Here is an 18,976-nt window from a genome sequence, read left to right as displayed (position 1 = left end):
ATGTTAGAATACAGATTGGAACATGAAATAAACACACAAAACACAAAAAATAATGTTAAGGGATGTTAAATTAACCTAATTTTAAAACATGCCCACTATTATATAAATAAAAAACTTATTCACTCAGTTTTTATATATTCTTTGCTCATTTTTTTCTATAAACGGCTGCTCCTGAGCAATTCCAGGATTAAACTATTTGAAATGTTGCTCCACCTAGCTGTTGGATTTACGAAATATTTCGACTGCCCATCTATTCCGTACGGCAATCTTACAGATTTACCCTAAAACCTAGTTTTTACAACTTACTTGAAGGCAATAATACATTTTCTACCTACATTTTTTAATCAATTTGAATTGTCGTTTATGAATAAAATTTACACAAGCCGTTATTGTGTATATGCTTGTCTCACTTTACCCTACTTTTCTCCAACTTTATGCCAAATCGTTTTTCCGCCTGCTTATGCAAAAGTAGGAGATAAAATAGTAATAATATAATTAGAAGAAAAATATTAACAGGGAACAAGTTATTTTAAGTTATGTATAGGGAAAGATCGAAGAGGTGGGGGCTTAGAGCAAGAAAACCAGGATTCTTTAAGATGCCAACATTCTTGTTTGAATTTCTTCCAGAATCACCTCGTCCTTATTTGCAAGTAATAGCAAAACTATACCCCTCTCAGCAACAATTATTACACAAATAAATTTTAATTATTTTAAAAATTTCAAATAAAATTAATTTTTTTTTTCTTAACTCATTGTAGAAAAAAAAAAGGTAGCATTTCCTTTGTTAATAAAACATTATTCATAACGTGCGCCCCATGACATTGCCCCCTTGTCTCTGGCTTAGTTGGTCTATTAAGTAAACCTGTTTATTATAGTACAAGAGCCGGGAAGAATAAAAGGCAGTTATCTCACCCCAATTTTTGATTACTTTAATGAAAACTATGTATAATTACTAGTCAAAATTTATGAGTCTGCAAAGTATAGGTAGAGGAAATAAAAAATGACGGCTGTTTTAAAACGATAAAAAAAATTAATTTTTCTTATCTTAATCTTAAAAAGTTGCAACAACACAAGAAAACCTAAGAGCACGTCATTTAAAGAAGAGTAATTTTCCTAAAGTATGGGCCCTACGTTAATAGTTCTCGAGATATAGCTTTTTCATTCTATGTACAGATGTCTATTAGCACTCAAATTAAAACTAATTTAACGAACTATAAAGCAGTTTAAGAAGTTTATTTTCTCAGGAGTAGTGGTTTTCATGATATTTCCTAAAATAAATTGATTTATTATTGCTCAGACAAATTTTTATGTTCCAAATTTATATTTATATGCGATTATCTTAAAAACTACTACTCCTAAATGTCATAAACTACTTTATAGTAAGTTAAATTTCCTTAATTTTGAGTGCTGGCAGATATATGTGCGCCTTATGGGTCTAGAGATATATTTTTTCAAAAATCAATCATTTTATCCGAACAAATAGGAATTAATAGTTTGTGAATTTATTTTATCAAATATCATAAAAACTACTACTCATATAAAGGTTATAAAATATTTTATGGTAAGTTTAACTAGCTTTAATTTGAGTGCTGGCAGACACGTCTGTACGTTTTATGGTTTCTGAAATAATGTTTTCATAAATTAAACTTATTGTCTGAACAACTGTAAATCAATTTATTTTAGCAAATATGAAAACTACGACTCCTACGAAGATAAAAGTCATAAAATACTTTATAGCTCATTAAACTAGCTTTAATTTGAGTGCTAATAGACATCTGTACGTCAAATGATTTTTCAAAGTAATTTCACTAACTACTGATCTTTCAGTACGTTCCATACAACATTTTTATGAAATGTTGCTTTTTAAAGTGCTTTTTTACCTTTTTAAGTATATCTCGAGAACTATTTGACGTAATTAATTCTATTATGGATAATATTTTAGCAAATTTACTCTTCTTTAAATGACGTTCTCTTAGGTTTTCTCGTGTGTAGCTCCGAATGAAAAATTAAATTTTTTTATCGCTTTTTAACAGCCGCCATTTTTTATTCCCCCTACCTATACTTGGCAGACTCCTCAATTTTGTAGTAATTATACATATACAACTAGTAATTATACATAGTTTTCATTAAAGTAATCAAAAATTGGGGTGAGATAACTGCCTTTTTTCTTCTCTTGGGCTCTTGTACTATTAGTAATACTTGGGAGAAGGAAAAAGAGATAGGAGATCTTATGAACTCTTAGGTTGAACAAATGTTGTTAATCACGAACCTTATTGCTACTAATACAAAAATAAGTGGAGATAATATATCTTAACTCATGAAAATTACCTGAACTATAAAATATCGAAGGCCAGCCAAGTCTTGCGGCTAAGGGTCCAGATGAAATCATCGCCACGAATACTCCAAACCCCGCTCCTAAATAATAATAATATAAATCCATATTCACACGAGTAATAGTTTAATATTTATTACAATAAACGACAAAGTACTACCCATTATTACATACCGTGATACACAATAGGAGGTACTATGGCTTTCTCTTGAGGGACCGTCCAGATCGATAGTAATGTGGTTAAGTTAGGATAGACTCCACCCTGGAAATATAGACACAGAAATTTGCTATTTAAACAGGATTTGTACATTAGACGAATTTTATCTATTATTAATTGCCTACCTGTACAAGTCCCATGAGTATCCTAACAACAATGATACCAACAGCTCCAAACTGAATTGCGGCCAATGGAGTAGCCAAGGATAGGATTGATGATATCAGAATGCAGTAAGAGAATACTTTCACGGCATTAGTTCTTCTGCCCAAATTGCCTAAAATAGTTTGCAGTAAGCCATATCCCAAAAAAAAACTACTTAACACTAGAGCTTTCTCCATTGGAACCAGAGGAACATTCTGTGGGGAATATTTAAAAATGGTATTAGTTTATAAAGTTCGTAGTTTAATATAAATGTATATTATATAAAAATGTGATCCAGTTTTTCTTTTCTTTTTTTCTTTCTTTTTTATAAGCCGAATGTAATTAAAAGACATTGTAGCTGAATGTAAGAACAATCTATATCCTTTTCGTAACTAAAATGACATCTATTATGCAATTGATTTATTTAAATATTAATTTTTATAGGCAAGAATGATCAAAGGCTTATAATTATACATAGGGAATTGAAATTTACAGAATAAATGTTATTTTTGTAATCATCTTACCAAAAGTTGGAAACAAGTTCTTTTTTCCTTTAAGCAAGAGATGAAATAATTGAAAAACTGATAATGATAATCAATTATTTAAAACTTTGCACATTGTTACACAGTGATTTATTAATGGTATTAGTAGTTGTTAATTAAATGATTAGATGGATCACTTGAAATACAATTCATATTGTTCTTATCTAGCTTAAAAATTGTATATCCTCCACGACGCCCTTATAGTCAAAATTGTAATAATTACATTTCACTTATGTTTATCCTTTTCATGTGTTATTTTGGCACTGACCGATATATCGGACCATATTGGATATAATTTTTTTAATGAATAAAATAAATAAATTGAGTTAATCATTTATTGTTATATCAGTAAATGGCAAACTCTAAAATATTTTAATTAATTAATAATTATTCGAATTTCAGCTCACTATTTTCAAGAGCAAATAATACCATAAATGTGGAAGTGAATCTCATTCGAAATGTCTTCCTGGCCAGAGGTTTTAATGGTTGAGCATGCAATATTGAAATGAATGTATCTTCTCTGCGGAAATATCTAAAATAATATACGCTCACAAATAATAAAAAAATTATTTGGAATGATAATAATTTGAATAAATTAAAGGAATTGTAATAAATGAGTATATAATAAAATTGGTTTTTGTTTGTATTTTAAAGAAATTAATTCTTGTTATTGCGAACTTGCATACCTGACCTTTCACAATCCATGATTTTTTTAAAATCTATAATAATTTTGACGTTTCTCCGTAAAGGGTATGTATGTAATAATTTTTACGGCGAAAAATTAAAGCCGAGATTTTTTCTAACAAGCAAGTATTATCTGAATAGATTTTATCTTCCACACTGTTTCTCCATACTCTACTGCGTTTGGGAAAACCAACTTTAGACGGGATACATATAAAAAATAGCCCACTGTGCTACAAAGCTGAAAAGTGAAAATTTTAAGAAGCAATTTGTGATTATTTCCTTTATTAAGATAATAATACAAACTTTATTAATACACATTTCTTTTATATGATGGCCTACAAAAAGATAAGGATTATGTCCATACTTTTTCCGCAAACATTTGAGTTATAATTAAAAGTTGGCAACAGGGCAGATCGTTATTTCGACCTTTAAATATTATGATGTATATTTCCTGATTTTACTTTTATAGATTTTACATCTAAACACTTAATTGTAACGTAATTTTCATGATTAAAACTCAATCATATTGTTAAATAATTAATCTAAGGGGATTGCCTTTTTTTGTGTTATAATCTCCTCCCGTGAAATTGTGACATGTCACACATCGACCAACCTACTTGTTATAATTGTTTGTTTAAAAATTCACATAAGTTAGCTACCATGGAGGGCGTGAAGGGTTTCACGCCTAGATACATTTGATTTTCAAGATTTTTTTTTATCGCACTTAAAATCGATCGCAATAATTGAAAATAACCTTCTCTTGAAAACGTAGTATTTATGAATTTAACCACGTTGTGCATACAAATTTTGTTGAGTATCATTTTACCTGGGCGGTTGAAGTTGTCATTGCCACTACAGCCAACGCGAGATTCAGTCTCAAAAGAAAAACCAATGTTAAGCCCGCAAAATAAAGCAATGCCTGTGTGTGACGGGCACCCCAACCTGCAACAATATCAAGGATAGTAAAATGCTATGGTAAACACTAAAAGCCAATTTCTTAAGTAAGTAAATCAACATGAATAATCACAAAATAAGAATGTTGAAATTTCTTAATTAAATTTATTGTGTATTATAAATTTGTCTGAAACTTTAATAATAAATACTATTTCACTTACGATTACGGAATCTGCAGTTCATCTCATTAAATTTGAAACTCTCACGTTTTAAAAATTCTTACTGAAAAAAGAATATGTGATGATCCATCGACTTCTTAATAGTAGCTTTGACTCTTTAAAGAATTAAAAAAACAAAACAAAAAAAAATGAATTTTAGCGACTTCATGCACAAATCAATTCCATTTGTTAGAAATCTTCAAAAGAAAAAGTACGGGCCTATCCGTGTGTGGGATTTTTACCCACTAAAACCACCGCCTTACACCTGTTAATTTCTCTCCACTGGACCAACGCAAGGAGGAACTGGCTGAGTGCCGCCTCGCTTTCTTCCCATCGTTTTCACGATTCCATGATAGTTACGTCTTCTAGCCCTCTCTTCCTCTCTCAATCTCTTGAGGACGACTGTGGTGAAATTCTTCACTGCGTTCCAATGCTGGTCTGAGCGTTGCCACGTTTTCTGGTGTGATGCGCCCTCCACACACTCTCTGCGATTAATTTCTCACCTGAGCAAACCGAATACAAGCAAAAAACACGTGCTCCGCTGTTTCCTCGACAGTCTGACATCCAAGGCATTCTGCGGTGTTGTCCAGTTTGAATCGGTACTGGTAGTCTCTAAAGCATCGAAGTCCGATCAACAGTTGAGTTATGTAGAAATCCACCTCACCATGCTGGCAGCCATTCCACGAGCCCACATCGGGTGGTAACCTGCGAGTCCACCTCCTGGAATCTGCAGACTTCCAATACTCCTGCCACTGGTCGATGATTATTTTTCGCTCTTCTTCTCTGGAAACGTGTAAGCGTCGTCCATAGTCCCTGCTTCTTTCTTCAACACGGAGTACCACAGGCAGCATTCGGGTTATCACGCGCACCGCTTCGTTGGAAACAGTTCGAAAAGCACTAACTGTCCTTAAACAAACTCTGCGATAAACTGAAACCATCTGTCTCCTGTATGATTTGGTAACCATCGCTTCTTTCCAAATCGGGGCTGCATTTAAAATATTGGAGAGAACAACAGTAGCAAGGAGTCTTCGGCTACTTTCTCTGGGACCTACAACGTTTGGCATAATGCGTGACAAAAGGGATACTACTTTAGTAGATTTGGCGCTGATATACTCCGTCTGAACATTAAAGCGGAGAAGTGCATCGATTATGACTCCTAGGTATTTTAAGCAAGACTGGGAACGAATTTTGTGCCTACCCACCGTAACAGTGATGGACTCAGTTTGCTTCCTGCTAGTTACTAGGAGAACCTCGGTCCTGTGATCTGAGAGTTGTAGGCCTACCGAAGACAGCCCACCTCGGACCGTAGCAACAGCCTGGTTAGCGATGAGGGTAACTTCTTCCAAGTATTTCGCCGCCACTACAATTGCAACGACATGAAAATCCCACAATTGTGGTTCCCTCCGGCATTGTCAATTTTAAGGTTGCGTCATACATGACGTTCCACAGAAGAGGCCCTAATACCGAGCTCTGTGGGACACCATCAGTCACCTTGTATCTCCTTCGGCCAATGTCTGAAAAATAAAACAGGAATCTATCTTTGAAGTAGTCTGCGAGAACTCTCATAAGATAGGCTGACACCGCCATAGTCCGTAAGGCATCTAGAATACAGGTCCATCTTGCAGTGCTAAAAGCATTCTTAACGTCTAGAGTGATGATTGCTGCATAACACCTGCAAGTGCTGTACGGGCTATTTTGACTACCAATCTAACAGCATCTACCGTGGGTCGCTCTTTACGAAATACAGGCACGCGAGAGGCCATTAACTCCCTCCTTGAACTCTTGTAGCCTGAGGGAAAGGATTGACTCAAATACCTTACCCATAGTATCCAACAAGCAAATTGGACGATAGGTGGAAGGGTCTTCCAGTCTTCCCTTACTCTTTGGAATAATTACGAGGCGCTGTCTCTTCCAATAGTTGCAGAGATATAGCCGTCATAAGAAATCATTCTGTCAGAAAGACGAAACATCGACGTTTTGTGAATTTATTTGCTAATATCATGAAAACTACTACTCCTACGAAAAAACTAATAATAACTTTGTTTTTAGGACGTTAAATAAGCTTTAATTTGATGTCTAATAGACAACTGTGCACCTAATAATTGCAGAGATGATATAGCCGTCATAAGCAAAACATTTTGTCTGAAAAATGAAAAATCGAGATTTTCTGAATGTATTTTGCTAATATCATGAAAACTACTACTTATACCAAATAACTAATTATAACTTTGTTTTTAGGACGTTAAATAAGCTTTAATTTTATGTCTAATAGACATCTGTACACCTAATAGTTGCAGAGATATAGCCGTTATAGTCGAAATATTTTGTCAGAACAGAAAAATTGTGTTTTAGGACGTTAAATAAGGTCTAACCTCTAATTAGAACATTTTTTGTAGTATATCAACTTGCTTCAATTGGGTTTCTAACAACAATTTATTTATATGAAAAAATGAGTTTAAATATTAAATATCAATGTTTACCAACAAATACGGTAAATATTGATATTTAAAAAAACGTTTTACAAAACTGTTCTTTTGTTATTTAATAAATCGTTCAATAAAATTTAATTACTACCTACTTTTTATCTTTATAATTTTTCTACTAAGAATGATCTTACTAAAATTTTTGAATAATTGAGGTTTGAAATAATTGCATTTTTTGAGTTTTTAAAGTTGAATTTTGGAACGCGTCTGCACTAGCTTGGCAGACAGGTTTCTTTTTTGTCATTAACAACTCTAGTTTTCGGGTTCCAGCCATTAGTCCTCCATCGACAACTCTTCTTTCTTGTAGGCGTATGCATTGCAATTAACGCAACAAAAAAGTTGTATGGTTATATAATGTCATATTATATACAATTAGCTACAAAAATCTTAATTCTGTTAAGCCAATGACTGCTATACTATATCCCATTGAATTATATTGTTCACTGTAAGATGATATAGTTTCACTGTAAAGAGTGGAGTTCTACAATTATTTCATACTGTTTGAAATGTATCAAAAATATAAGAAACCAACATAAGCAGAATATTGAATGAAATGATCTTCAATGATGCAAAGAATTATTATTGATTTTAGCGTTTGATATTATTTTCCATATCAATGTACAAAATAATTTTACAATAATTAAACAATAATAAACATCCACTGCGATACCTATATTTTACAAAAAGTTTGAATTTTTATATTTTTACAAGAATAATATATACTAATATATGTACAATATTATATTTAAATTTTATTCATTCATAAAGATTGTCTATTAATTTTAATATTTTATATGGATAATAATGTACAAAATATCGTTTTTAACAATGTAAAAAACTATAAGAAAATTCCTACATTTTACAAATAGTGTGAATTTTTATATTTTTTACAAGCCCTCCCTCTCTTAATGTAATATATACAAACATATACAATATACATTCTTATATTTAATGTTCATCACTATATCCTTGGACATTTCAATTTTCAATTGTACTATGAATTGACATTAATATTATTATTTTACATAGATAATATAAAAAAACTATAAATAAATTCCTATATCTTAGAATTTTTTTTTTTTTTATTTACAAGCATAATATGTATAATATATTACAATAATAAACATAGATATAAATATATGACAAAATTACTTCATTACTAGTCTAAATTAAATTTCTAAAATATTGTCACTGTTCTGTTCAAACAAATTTGTATTTATCTTTAGAAAATTTAGATAACCTGTTTATTAAACAAAAGATTTTTTTATTTCCAGATCATATTATTTCTCTTAGTTTATTGAATATTTTTCATTCTATTTCAGTTAATCGTTTCATTAGCTAATGTATTTTTAAAAAAATGGTTTTTAATGTTTTAAAATAAATTGACATAGCGTTTAGAAAGCTATTAAAAAGCTGATACTTTTAATTAATTTTTATGAAGAAATAATTTAAATAAATTAACCAGACAAGTAGTCATTAACTAGTCAATGGTCTACATTACAGTAAAATATTGGAATAAGATGGCAACCACTTTAGGAGACCAATGGGAAGTTGGCCTTGCCTTACAATAGTTGACGGTATGTTTTATTTAATAAGATGTTCTAAGAAACCGGTTCCCTCCTGACTATGAAGTAAACAATTACTTCAAGGTTCTTAAATTTTCCCACTGATGGTTACAAAGTGGTTGATTGAAGTTGAATGCTAGAATACCAGCAACGGGTTCACTGTGTATTGTGGTAAAATGAGTCAATATCCACTTAAAATACATCTCATAGAAGGGAGAGAGCTTGGAGCAGACAAGGTGAATGATATTCATGGTGCAACTGACTCACTTGAGTGAGTTATCAAAGAGAATGTTATTGGAACACCATCACTGATCGTGTTGGTTGAAATTAGTAATGAAGCACGTTAAAGAGACACTTGATGAATGAGGCACTTAATAAATGGCGCTAATTATATTGAAGGCGTCCTTTAAAAATATTTGATATTATTTGAACCATTTATTGGAGATGATTCTGTACTGCTCCGCTATATGTATTGCTCAACTACATATGAATTCCTAGTTTACAGACCTCAATCTAATAGACTATGTCTGGGCAGTAATAGGAACTCGAGAGACCTTCAGGTTCTCATGAGGACTCTCAGAGATCTCAAAAGAAGAGTGAAATATTACAGAATCTATTAACAATTTAATTTGTTTAATACCTTGAAGCCCAAATGGAATAATTAGAGCTATTGTTCCCTTTATCTTTTTATACCTCTTCTATGCTTTTATATCTTTGTTTTCATATTTTCATTGTGATAATCCCGAACTTAAATATTCCAACCCACGTTTCAAAATGTCTTTGCTTTTTAAAATTCCAAGTGATGAGATACATTTGACCGATTCTTCATGCACTTCTTACGGACCTGTGTCCCTCCGAGTTTCTACAAATGAAGTAGTTAAAGCCGAACATATGAGGAGAAGGGTGAACATAGTCGTTGAATAATTGGATGTAAAGATCTCCCATCCACGGCATTTTCAGCTCCTTTTATTGTCTTCAGGCTTGCTTTCTCATTAAAAATGGGTTGATATACCCTTGTGATTAATGGGTTTTTGTCATTCAACTTGGGCTTCTTTAGTTTCGGCTTCATTCCATTCCTGTGTTTTTGTGGTTCCCCAAAACAGGAAACATGTATTCCCAAGAGCTAAAATAGCTGCTGCTAGCAGGAACACTATTCTCCATGCGTAAAGATCACTCTGTAAAAAAAAAAAAAAAATGAATATTTCTGAAGGATTTAATTATTTAAGTTAATATTTTGGATTTACAGTAAATGATGAAAACAAACAGCTTTATTACTAAAGCTGTGTTCTCTTCCTTAGCTGCTCCCCCTCGACTTATCCATATATATACGAGCTTTCTATGAAGTACGATATAGATATGTAAGATATATGAAGAATAACAAATAATGAAAATAATTAAATAAAATATTCTAGAATAAAAGAAATATTACATGGTATGCATAATAATAGTAATTGTTCAATAATAAGGTAATGTTGCTGGATGGGCTTTTCATACACCTTTGTTACTTCATCTAAGGTTATATACGTAAAGATCGCTCTGAAATAAAATAATATATATTTCTGAAGGATTTAATTATTTAATTTAATATTTTGGTTTTGCTGTCAAAGACATACGTATAATCTATCTGGTAGCAACGATTGATTGACTTAAAATACATGAAGAATAAAATATAATGATAATAATAATAATAATAAATGGGATAAGACATAAATAATTCAATAATTATATATAAGACCAAAATAATTAGTATATAGTAGTTTGCCGCTTTTTTTCTGTCTATTAGGCAAATTTCTAGGATTCCATATACTTATTTACTTGCTACAGGAAATCCTTAAATATTATGTGAAAATAAATCAATTAATGGTATAATACTTACAATATCTTTAACCAAGTAAGTTGAAATTAGAGGTCCAAATATAGAAGCGAAATTGGCTATTGAATTGGTGAATGAGAATAAAATTCCAGCAAAATTCGGAGAAAGATCGATGTGATTTGTCGTAAAACCAAAGTTACTTGCAATTCCCACTCCACTTCCTACAGTAATCAGGGCTATGGCGATTGTTGTATCTTGAGTATATGCAAGTACAATCAGAGCGAAGGAACAACCGTACATGCCTGGAAAAAGATTGAAAGTGATAGCTCAATTAGATATTACGTGCATGGAATGTAGATGACTTATTTTTACATAGATAAAATTCTCCAAGTATGTAATTGTTAGAAGTAAGTATTCCTGCTTGATGTGATTTCTTGTAGACCTATGCATATTTCTTATGATATTGTCGTGAGTCACTGAATGATAATATAATGTGACGATTAATCATTGCAAGCTTTACGAAGTATGCTGATGACATAGCCATCGCCATATACTCGGCGAGCATGAATTCAGACTAAGCCACAGCATGGACCGGGTCACAGCAGCAGCCCAACTTATCACTAGCAAACTACGAGACTTAAAAATACACATCAACCCACAAAAAACTTACGCCAGCACTTTCTAATCCAAGAAAACTCCCAACAGAACAACGAAAATTAACGAACAGACAATACAAACCAAACGACATCTCATACCTTGGCATAAAACTAGAATCTCACCTCTCATTCACCGCACAAATATATAACAGAATGCAGATTGTCAAGTCAACATCATATCAACTCAAACACCTCATCAATACACCAGGGCATCAAACTACTTATATACAAGGCAATACTACGACCATCACTACTACACGGTGCACCTCTACTACATTTCCTATACTCAACAGGTCTGAATCTGAGTTATGTAACCAATACGTAATGCAACTTATTATTTCATATTCTGTTTTTCTGTTTTAAAGTGATCGGAAAAAAATGCAAGCATTTATTAATGGAAGATGTCATATTTTAAGATTAGTAATAAATATTAGTCCCGCTTTAAGATATTATCATTCCATCCATTATGTTTCATTGAAAAATGTACTACAATCAGATATATTGTTTATGTATTTGCTAGATATATGAATTTTTTTTTTTGCTTTACAAAACTTTTTTTGAAAACAATGTTGGTAGCAAAAAATATTATCATCATTTACCGACTGTTTATGTTTTTATCACAACTAAATTACAAGGAAGCAATGGTTACAATCAGGTGTGAAACCTTTGGAAATAGAAAGTTCTAAAAATTTATGTGAAGAATCTTGGATGCCAATTATCCCTGAAGAAATTGAAAAGGTAGTACCACGTGATTTCCTACTGTCTTTTTCTACTCTAATCATTGTCACTGGAAAGCGATTTAGTCTCATATCCTCCTTCTATTTCCCTATAAGTCCTGGTTTTGGAACCTCCTTTCTGTAGCCATGTACTTAGGGATCCATAGGCCTTAGTCAAGACCTGGAAGGATTGTCCCACTATGTCTTTATCATATTCTTAGAAAATGAGCTTTATCAACTCATGAGTTTCTCAGGTAAAACCATTGTACTACTCTTCACCTATCCTGCTGGCATTTGCTACTTTAAAATCTATGAAAAAGTCTTTCATAATTATTAATAGAGAACGGGTCATTGTGTAAATGCACCTATCGTTCCCTACCTTTGAACTCCTCCAAACCTCGACAGAAATTCAAATCATTGAAAAGACATTCAAATAATGCTAATTTTATTTCACAAACAATCACATGTTTTGGAGTTTTTCTCAATTTTGCCCGTTTCGTGTTTTTTCTGCAAAAAATTGAACGTTTCACTCTTTTTTGGCTAAATTTTGATTTTCTAAGCATAAAATTTAATATTTGAACTAAATTTCTCTTACTATGCACATTTCCCAATATTTATTAAATTTATTTATTTTTCTTATTTAATTTATAGTTTAAAATCGAATAATTTGAGTCAATGCAATGCATTTATTAACATATAAAGAGTTAAACTTTAAAAAAAGAAGGAAAAAAAAGGACAAGTAAACACGCTATAATTTATGTTTTAGTTCGTATTCATTTTTGAAACGTCATCTAAATACTTATTCATTATGATTGTGGTACCAATTGCTAGTCACCTTTTTGAGAAGTTCTTGGTAATAAAACAGTGTTTTGATCGTTTGGAACTTAAAGACGACCATATCATATTCATTAACTATAAATTTACATTGTTTTAAGGCTGCAAAGTGTCTACATACCTATACTATTCCACATGAATTTCTCATATAAAGGTGGCATTAGGTTTTTTGTTTTCATGGATATTAGGGTAAACAGAAAACTCAACAGCAGACTAGTCAACGGAGAAAGAGCCGACAGAAAGCCATCCTGAAAATTATATGTTTCATTGAATCTTTTAGACTTTTGTGGCCTACAATTATTTTATTAAAATAACAAAACTATTATAAATAAATTTAATATCCTTATCATTTATAATAACGCTTTTTTGGTTATTGAATCGTATCACTTCGTTATGTACCCTAATATTTAATTTCATAAAAATATAAATTATTAGATTAAATATGTGTGTTTAAACATCTTACTTACACTTTCCACATCGAAATGTAAGACACCATTCATGTAAGTTGGCGTGAGACTAGTTATAGTCCAATATCCCCAGGAATTACACCAATGTGTTATTGTCAGCATTATCACCGGAACTGAAGTCAAAATTTTTTTCCATGGAACTGGTAACTTCCTCATGGTCTGAGATAAAAACAACATGGATACAATATTAATTTAAAGAATTGTAATTATTTAAAAATTATGATAAATTCCATATATGTTAAATTAAAGGGAAGGAAAAGATTTTGTGTTTTAAAGTACTGAAGTATTGACCATAACATAACTTAAATAGGCAAACAGTGAAGAACCTGACGACATTATTTGTAATTTTAAAAAAAAAAATCTGTTTCATTAAACATATCTTGTTGTATTTTTTTTCTTGATCAAAATTTATTTATATTATTTATTTATTTTTTTTTTTTTGGAAACGTTTAGTATTTTTATCAAGCATTACCCCAATGCGAACTGAACTATTTCTCATGAATTCTTGTTCTTCCTTTGAAATTCCTTTGTGATCGCTTGGGCTGCATTTTCCGAAATAAAGTAATGCTCCTCCAACAACAAAGCCAAAGATACCTTTAACATGAACAATTCTAATGAAGTTCCAATTTGAGAAATTGATTGATAAACAATAATACACAGATATATAATACAAAACATATAATTTTTTGTGACCCGGCACAATTGTACCGGCATCATTTTTAACCCTGTACAAAAACTAAAAAGTTATTGTAAAATAAACCAAAGCCATATCGAAAGATATTTGTGTACTTTTAAATTTTAATAAAAATATATTTCTTCTTTTTTTTTTTTTAATTTTTGGTTTAAGTCCTCCATTATGGATTTATTAAGGCCCAGAGTGGGAATGGCTAAGTTCTATTTTTTGTCATTAAGATGTGAAACATGAAATGTATGTATGTATATTTCTTTAATACATGTGATCCTAGTATCAATACTTTGTTGATATCCATACTTCTCATCCGGTACTTGCGATACCATTTTCAATACTATACATTCGATAGGATACTGATTTAAGGATCTATCCCGATTTTTATTAAAACTTTTGTTTAATTAACAAGTCGATAGAAAACCATTTAGCTATTACTATGGAAAGGATTGGAGTTTTTTCAGTTTAATATCATAGGGAGTGACTGTATGTAGGAAATAAATAAATAACATTTAGTATACTTCATCTGCCGAAAGAGAAATCTATTTCTGTACTTGTAGTTTTTCTGGGCTCGCTATATGTAATACAACGTAAATCTTAGTTGAAATATATTATCAATTGACAAATGTATTATCGATTATTATTTATTGGTAAATATAATTTTATAGTATTGCGGAGAAAAAATCCTTTCAAATAGAGAGCTCTTTGAAATTGTAGCGCCTGTATAGAATATGTCAAGTTAGGCGAGAAGTTCTAGTATCTCGTAAATTTCTTAGTAGGTAAAACTATTATTCAGAAGAGTGTTAAACAAAAGAATGTTATTAACCACACAAATATTGTGTCTTATCATCAAACCCTAATGAGCATATCAAAACACTTAAAAAAGATATAATTTTATCAAAAAAACACTACTATTCCAAAATAATCCATGTCATACTTTCACTTAAAGAAATGTAGGGAGAAAAGGTATTTTCTTACCTGAACTAAAAAATATTGAAGGCCAACCAAACGTTTCGGCTAAGAAGCCAGATGAAATCATGGACACAAATGTTCCGAACACCGATCCTGAATAACATTAATAATAATTTAAATATATTATTTAAATTTCTTGAGACATAAATTTATCATAAATGGTTTGTGTATATGATTGTGATTTGGTGGATAATTTTAAAATAAGAAGATTTAGATATTTATGATTTTAAATAAAAAAAATAGGTTTTTAACTTATAATTAATGACCTGGGCAGAATAGCCTGCAAAACAAATTTTAATGTGAGGAAGAATTTATAATTGAAGATGTCCTTGAGGATGGCTGAAATGGCCGAAACGTTGGACTGTTCAAATAAAAAGTGTTGAGACTAATAAGGATAAAATTTTTTATTTATTTAATAAATAATAATTATATAAATTGGTACAATCTCAAAAAATAGTCTACTATCGGCTATAGTAAATTAAAAATAAACGAATAATTGCGTGAATTGTTTACATACCATTATACACAGCGGGAAGCAAGACAGCTCTCTCTTGAGGAACCGCCCACATTGATGATAAATTCGTTATGTTGGGATAGATTCCACCCTGAAAATATATTCACAATTATATATTTAAATATAGGCCGTCCATTATACGTATTTTACCTCTGATTAATAACCTACCTGTACAATTCCCATGAGTACCCTAACAACAATGATGCCAACAGCTCCAAAGTGGATTGCAGCCATTGGAGTGGCAAAGGTGAGTGCGGATGATATCAAGATGCAGTAAGATAATACTTTCACAGCATTAGTTTTTCTGCCCCAATTGCCCAAGAAAGTTTGCAGTAATCCATATCCCCAAAAAAGGCTGCTCAGGACAAGAGCTTTCTCTGCTGGACTCAGAGGAACTCTCTGCGGGCAATATTTAAAATGCATCAGTTGATAAAAGCAATCATTTAATTTAACGTCAATTTGTCTTTAAAAAAAAAATTAGTAATTTTTTTTTTTAAACCATTTCTAAACATATTATGTATTTGTGACTTGGTGCGTCATCGACCCCTGTTCTTATTGAAAATAAAATGATATTGATTTGGTACCTGATTGGTTGAGAAGCTACTTATTTCTACGTAATGTAAAAAGTTTAATATTTAACTTATAACATTCTCTAATTGATTTTTTAATCACATCTTATTGAAGCTTCTCTTGAGTGTAATGATAAAAAGTGGTTGATATGTCACTCCATAGTCTTACTGAAAATTTTCAGGGAGCCCAGGGAGTGACAATTCAGGGACAAATATTTCAATATTTACAATAATGACTCTTATTTTTGACAAGTTGGATTCTGAATTCATTGGTTAGAACACGGACGTTTGTGAATTAAACGAGAGAGAGAGAAAACACTTTATTAAAAATTTTGAAGCCTATGTATTAATAGTGTTAGTACAGAACTTTAAATTATATGCTAGTGATACATGCTTTTTTTGTGCCCTATTTTTTGTATAAAAGAAAGTAATGCCATTTTAATTTCCCAACTAAAAGAAAGTGAAATAGCATATATAAATAAATTCATATCAACATAAGGATTCTCTAGTTTCCAGTTTGGTATTTTTCCTACTATTTCTTTTCCTTAAAGTCATAGGAGTGTTTTCCCCTATTTGAGTTATTTCTATATAAACTAATATACTATAATAGTACTAAAAGTTTTACTACTTAGTAGTAGTAATATAGGACTATAAGCTTCTGTTTAAAATGTTAACCATTTATTCCAACTATAAGTTTATATCCTCTAGATTTTATATCGGATTATATTGTTATAAAAGATGTGAGAATGCTTCTAGTATTTTAAAGAAAGACAAGAGATTTGTTAGGCTTTCAAACTGTGTTTTTTGTTTAAAATCATTTGTGATCAACGAAGATCAATGAAAAGTTGGGTCCGAATATTATTAAATAAATATTTTCTATAATAAATAATATAGTAATTATCTATTTTGTTTCATCACTCCTTTCGAAGGTATAAGATTTTTTATTTTTTTTAAGATATGCTACGGTTATTATATTACTGTACTGTTATAATTACTATATAAATACGTTACTCCCTAGTATAAGACTTTTATTAATCGATATCGTAAAAAACATTTATAGTTGTGCCTGCTTCAGAATATTATCTAGGAGCATTTCCTGAAGGTAATAAAAAAAAAATTGATTTTAATTTTCAAAAAATTTTGATTGCTCATCAATATATAGCACTGAATTTGGAGAATGACCCATGTGTGGAATTTGATACTTCTAACACAGTTATTTAGAAATTGAGTTTTTTTTTTTTTACAGTTCATACGTTAAAAAAAATATTAATACTTTACATTAGTGGTTGAAGTGGTCATTGCCACCACAGCCATTGTAAGATTCAACCTCAGCATAAAAACTACCGAGAGGCTCGAAAAATAAAGCAGCATCTGTGTGTGTCGAGCTCCCCAGCCTGTAACAATATAAAGTAGTACTTGAAACATTAATCTGTAATTTCATAAGAAACATGTAAGCAGATGAACATAGGTAACATGATTATTAGTTCACATTAAATCTGGCTTTTTATATAAATTGTTTTGATATTTGTTTGAGATTCAAATGATTCATATTGGACATTAATTGTTCTATTTTTTGATTTACTTTTGCCAATAACTGTAGCACATCTTGAAAATATTTAAAAAAATTCTTTTCTAGAATACCTTCGAAGGAAAGTATAAAAGCAGGAAAAGAAAAATATTCAAGGTTAATGTTATTAAAAAAAAATTCTTCAGCCATATCGAGCTCAAATTAAATTTATTTTTCTGAATAATAACTGAATCATTCGTTGTTAAAAATTGAAACTAACCAATAGCTTAAAGACTAATTCAATAAATAAATTAAAACTACCGCTAGAATATAAGTTTCATCATCCTAAAATTCATTTTTTTTTTTTACAAATATTTTGTACTTTTTTATTTCGACATGCTGACATGGTGTTGGTAGTGAAAAATGAAAACAAAAGGTTGTTAAATTTCTTTATTATTAAATTCTTTATTGTTAAATTATATATCATAATAAATATATATTTATATATAGCTAAGTGAATGTAAAAATGTCCATAGCATACTGAAAGTGGAGAGAACATACCTCTGCTGGTAAACGTAGCGTTTGAGTTAGAAAGGAAACCATATAATCTTATGGAAATACAATTTATATGTCGTTTAAAATTTAGTAGTGAAACAAAACTAGCACAAATAAATATACAAATTTTTTAAAATTATTTTCTACAGTCTGTTTTTAATTGAGCTTGGATATCTTAGTCTTTATTTTTAACTTTTCTTCAGATATTGAGAAGTAAAAATCCACTTTCAATGTGAATATATACAAATGATAGTAAAATACAAAACTTGTTGAAAGGTAGAAAATTAATAAGTGCACACATAGGTAAATTAAAACATTTAATAGTGCAAATTTATTAGTAAGGAAATATGTTTTCCTTATTGCTTGTGTTTTATAGGTTGATTTTAACATATAATATTGAATTTACTTCGGCATAATATCTTGCAAATTTTAATGAATCAATTTTAATCCGTGATACTAAAATTAAGATATTTAAATTATTATAAATAATGGGGATAAGTTATAAATAAATCTATTCTTTTATTAGATTTTCCTTGATGATTGGTCAGATTGGCTGAAACGTAGGAGATGTAATATGTTTTAATAATGAAGGTTGAGAATAATTTTTATTAA

The 18,976-nt window shown here is 30.5% G+C and overlaps 1 protein-coding gene across 1 annotated transcript in view; it reads right to left on the bottom strand.

Moving 5' to 3' along the window:
* Positions 1 to 8,178: 8,178 nt before the first annotated feature.
* LOC106686406 (putative inorganic phosphate cotransporter) overlaps positions 8,179 to 18,976 on the bottom strand; it is a 16,371-nt gene continuing 5,573 nt past the window's right edge. The window contains exons 2-10 of the mRNA XM_014429699.2: positions 17,581 to 17,696; positions 15,902 to 16,132; positions 15,737 to 15,824; positions 15,226 to 15,312; positions 14,035 to 14,156; positions 13,563 to 13,721; positions 13,217 to 13,343; positions 10,953 to 11,191; positions 8,179 to 10,251 (exon numbers count right to left, since the gene is read on the bottom strand). Coding sequence (XP_014285185.1) covers positions 10,111 to 10,251; positions 10,953 to 11,191; positions 13,217 to 13,343; positions 13,563 to 13,721; positions 14,035 to 14,156; positions 15,226 to 15,312; positions 15,737 to 15,824; positions 15,902 to 16,132; positions 17,581 to 17,696 — 1,310 coding nt within the window. The 3' untranslated portion in view covers positions 8,179 to 10,110. The remainder of the gene's footprint in view (positions 10,252 to 10,952; positions 11,192 to 13,216; positions 13,344 to 13,562; positions 13,722 to 14,034; positions 14,157 to 15,225; positions 15,313 to 15,736; positions 15,825 to 15,901; positions 16,133 to 17,580; positions 17,697 to 18,976) is intronic.

Source organism: Halyomorpha halys, unplaced genomic scaffold (genome assembly GCF_000696795.3).
Source record: "Halyomorpha halys isolate HHAL.00 unplaced genomic scaffold, Hhal_1.1 Scaffold815.1, whole genome shotgun sequence".
NCBI lineage: Eukaryota > Metazoa > Arthropoda > Insecta > Hemiptera > Pentatomidae > Halyomorpha > Halyomorpha halys.
This window is presented reverse-complemented; position numbering and strand designations above follow the sequence as displayed.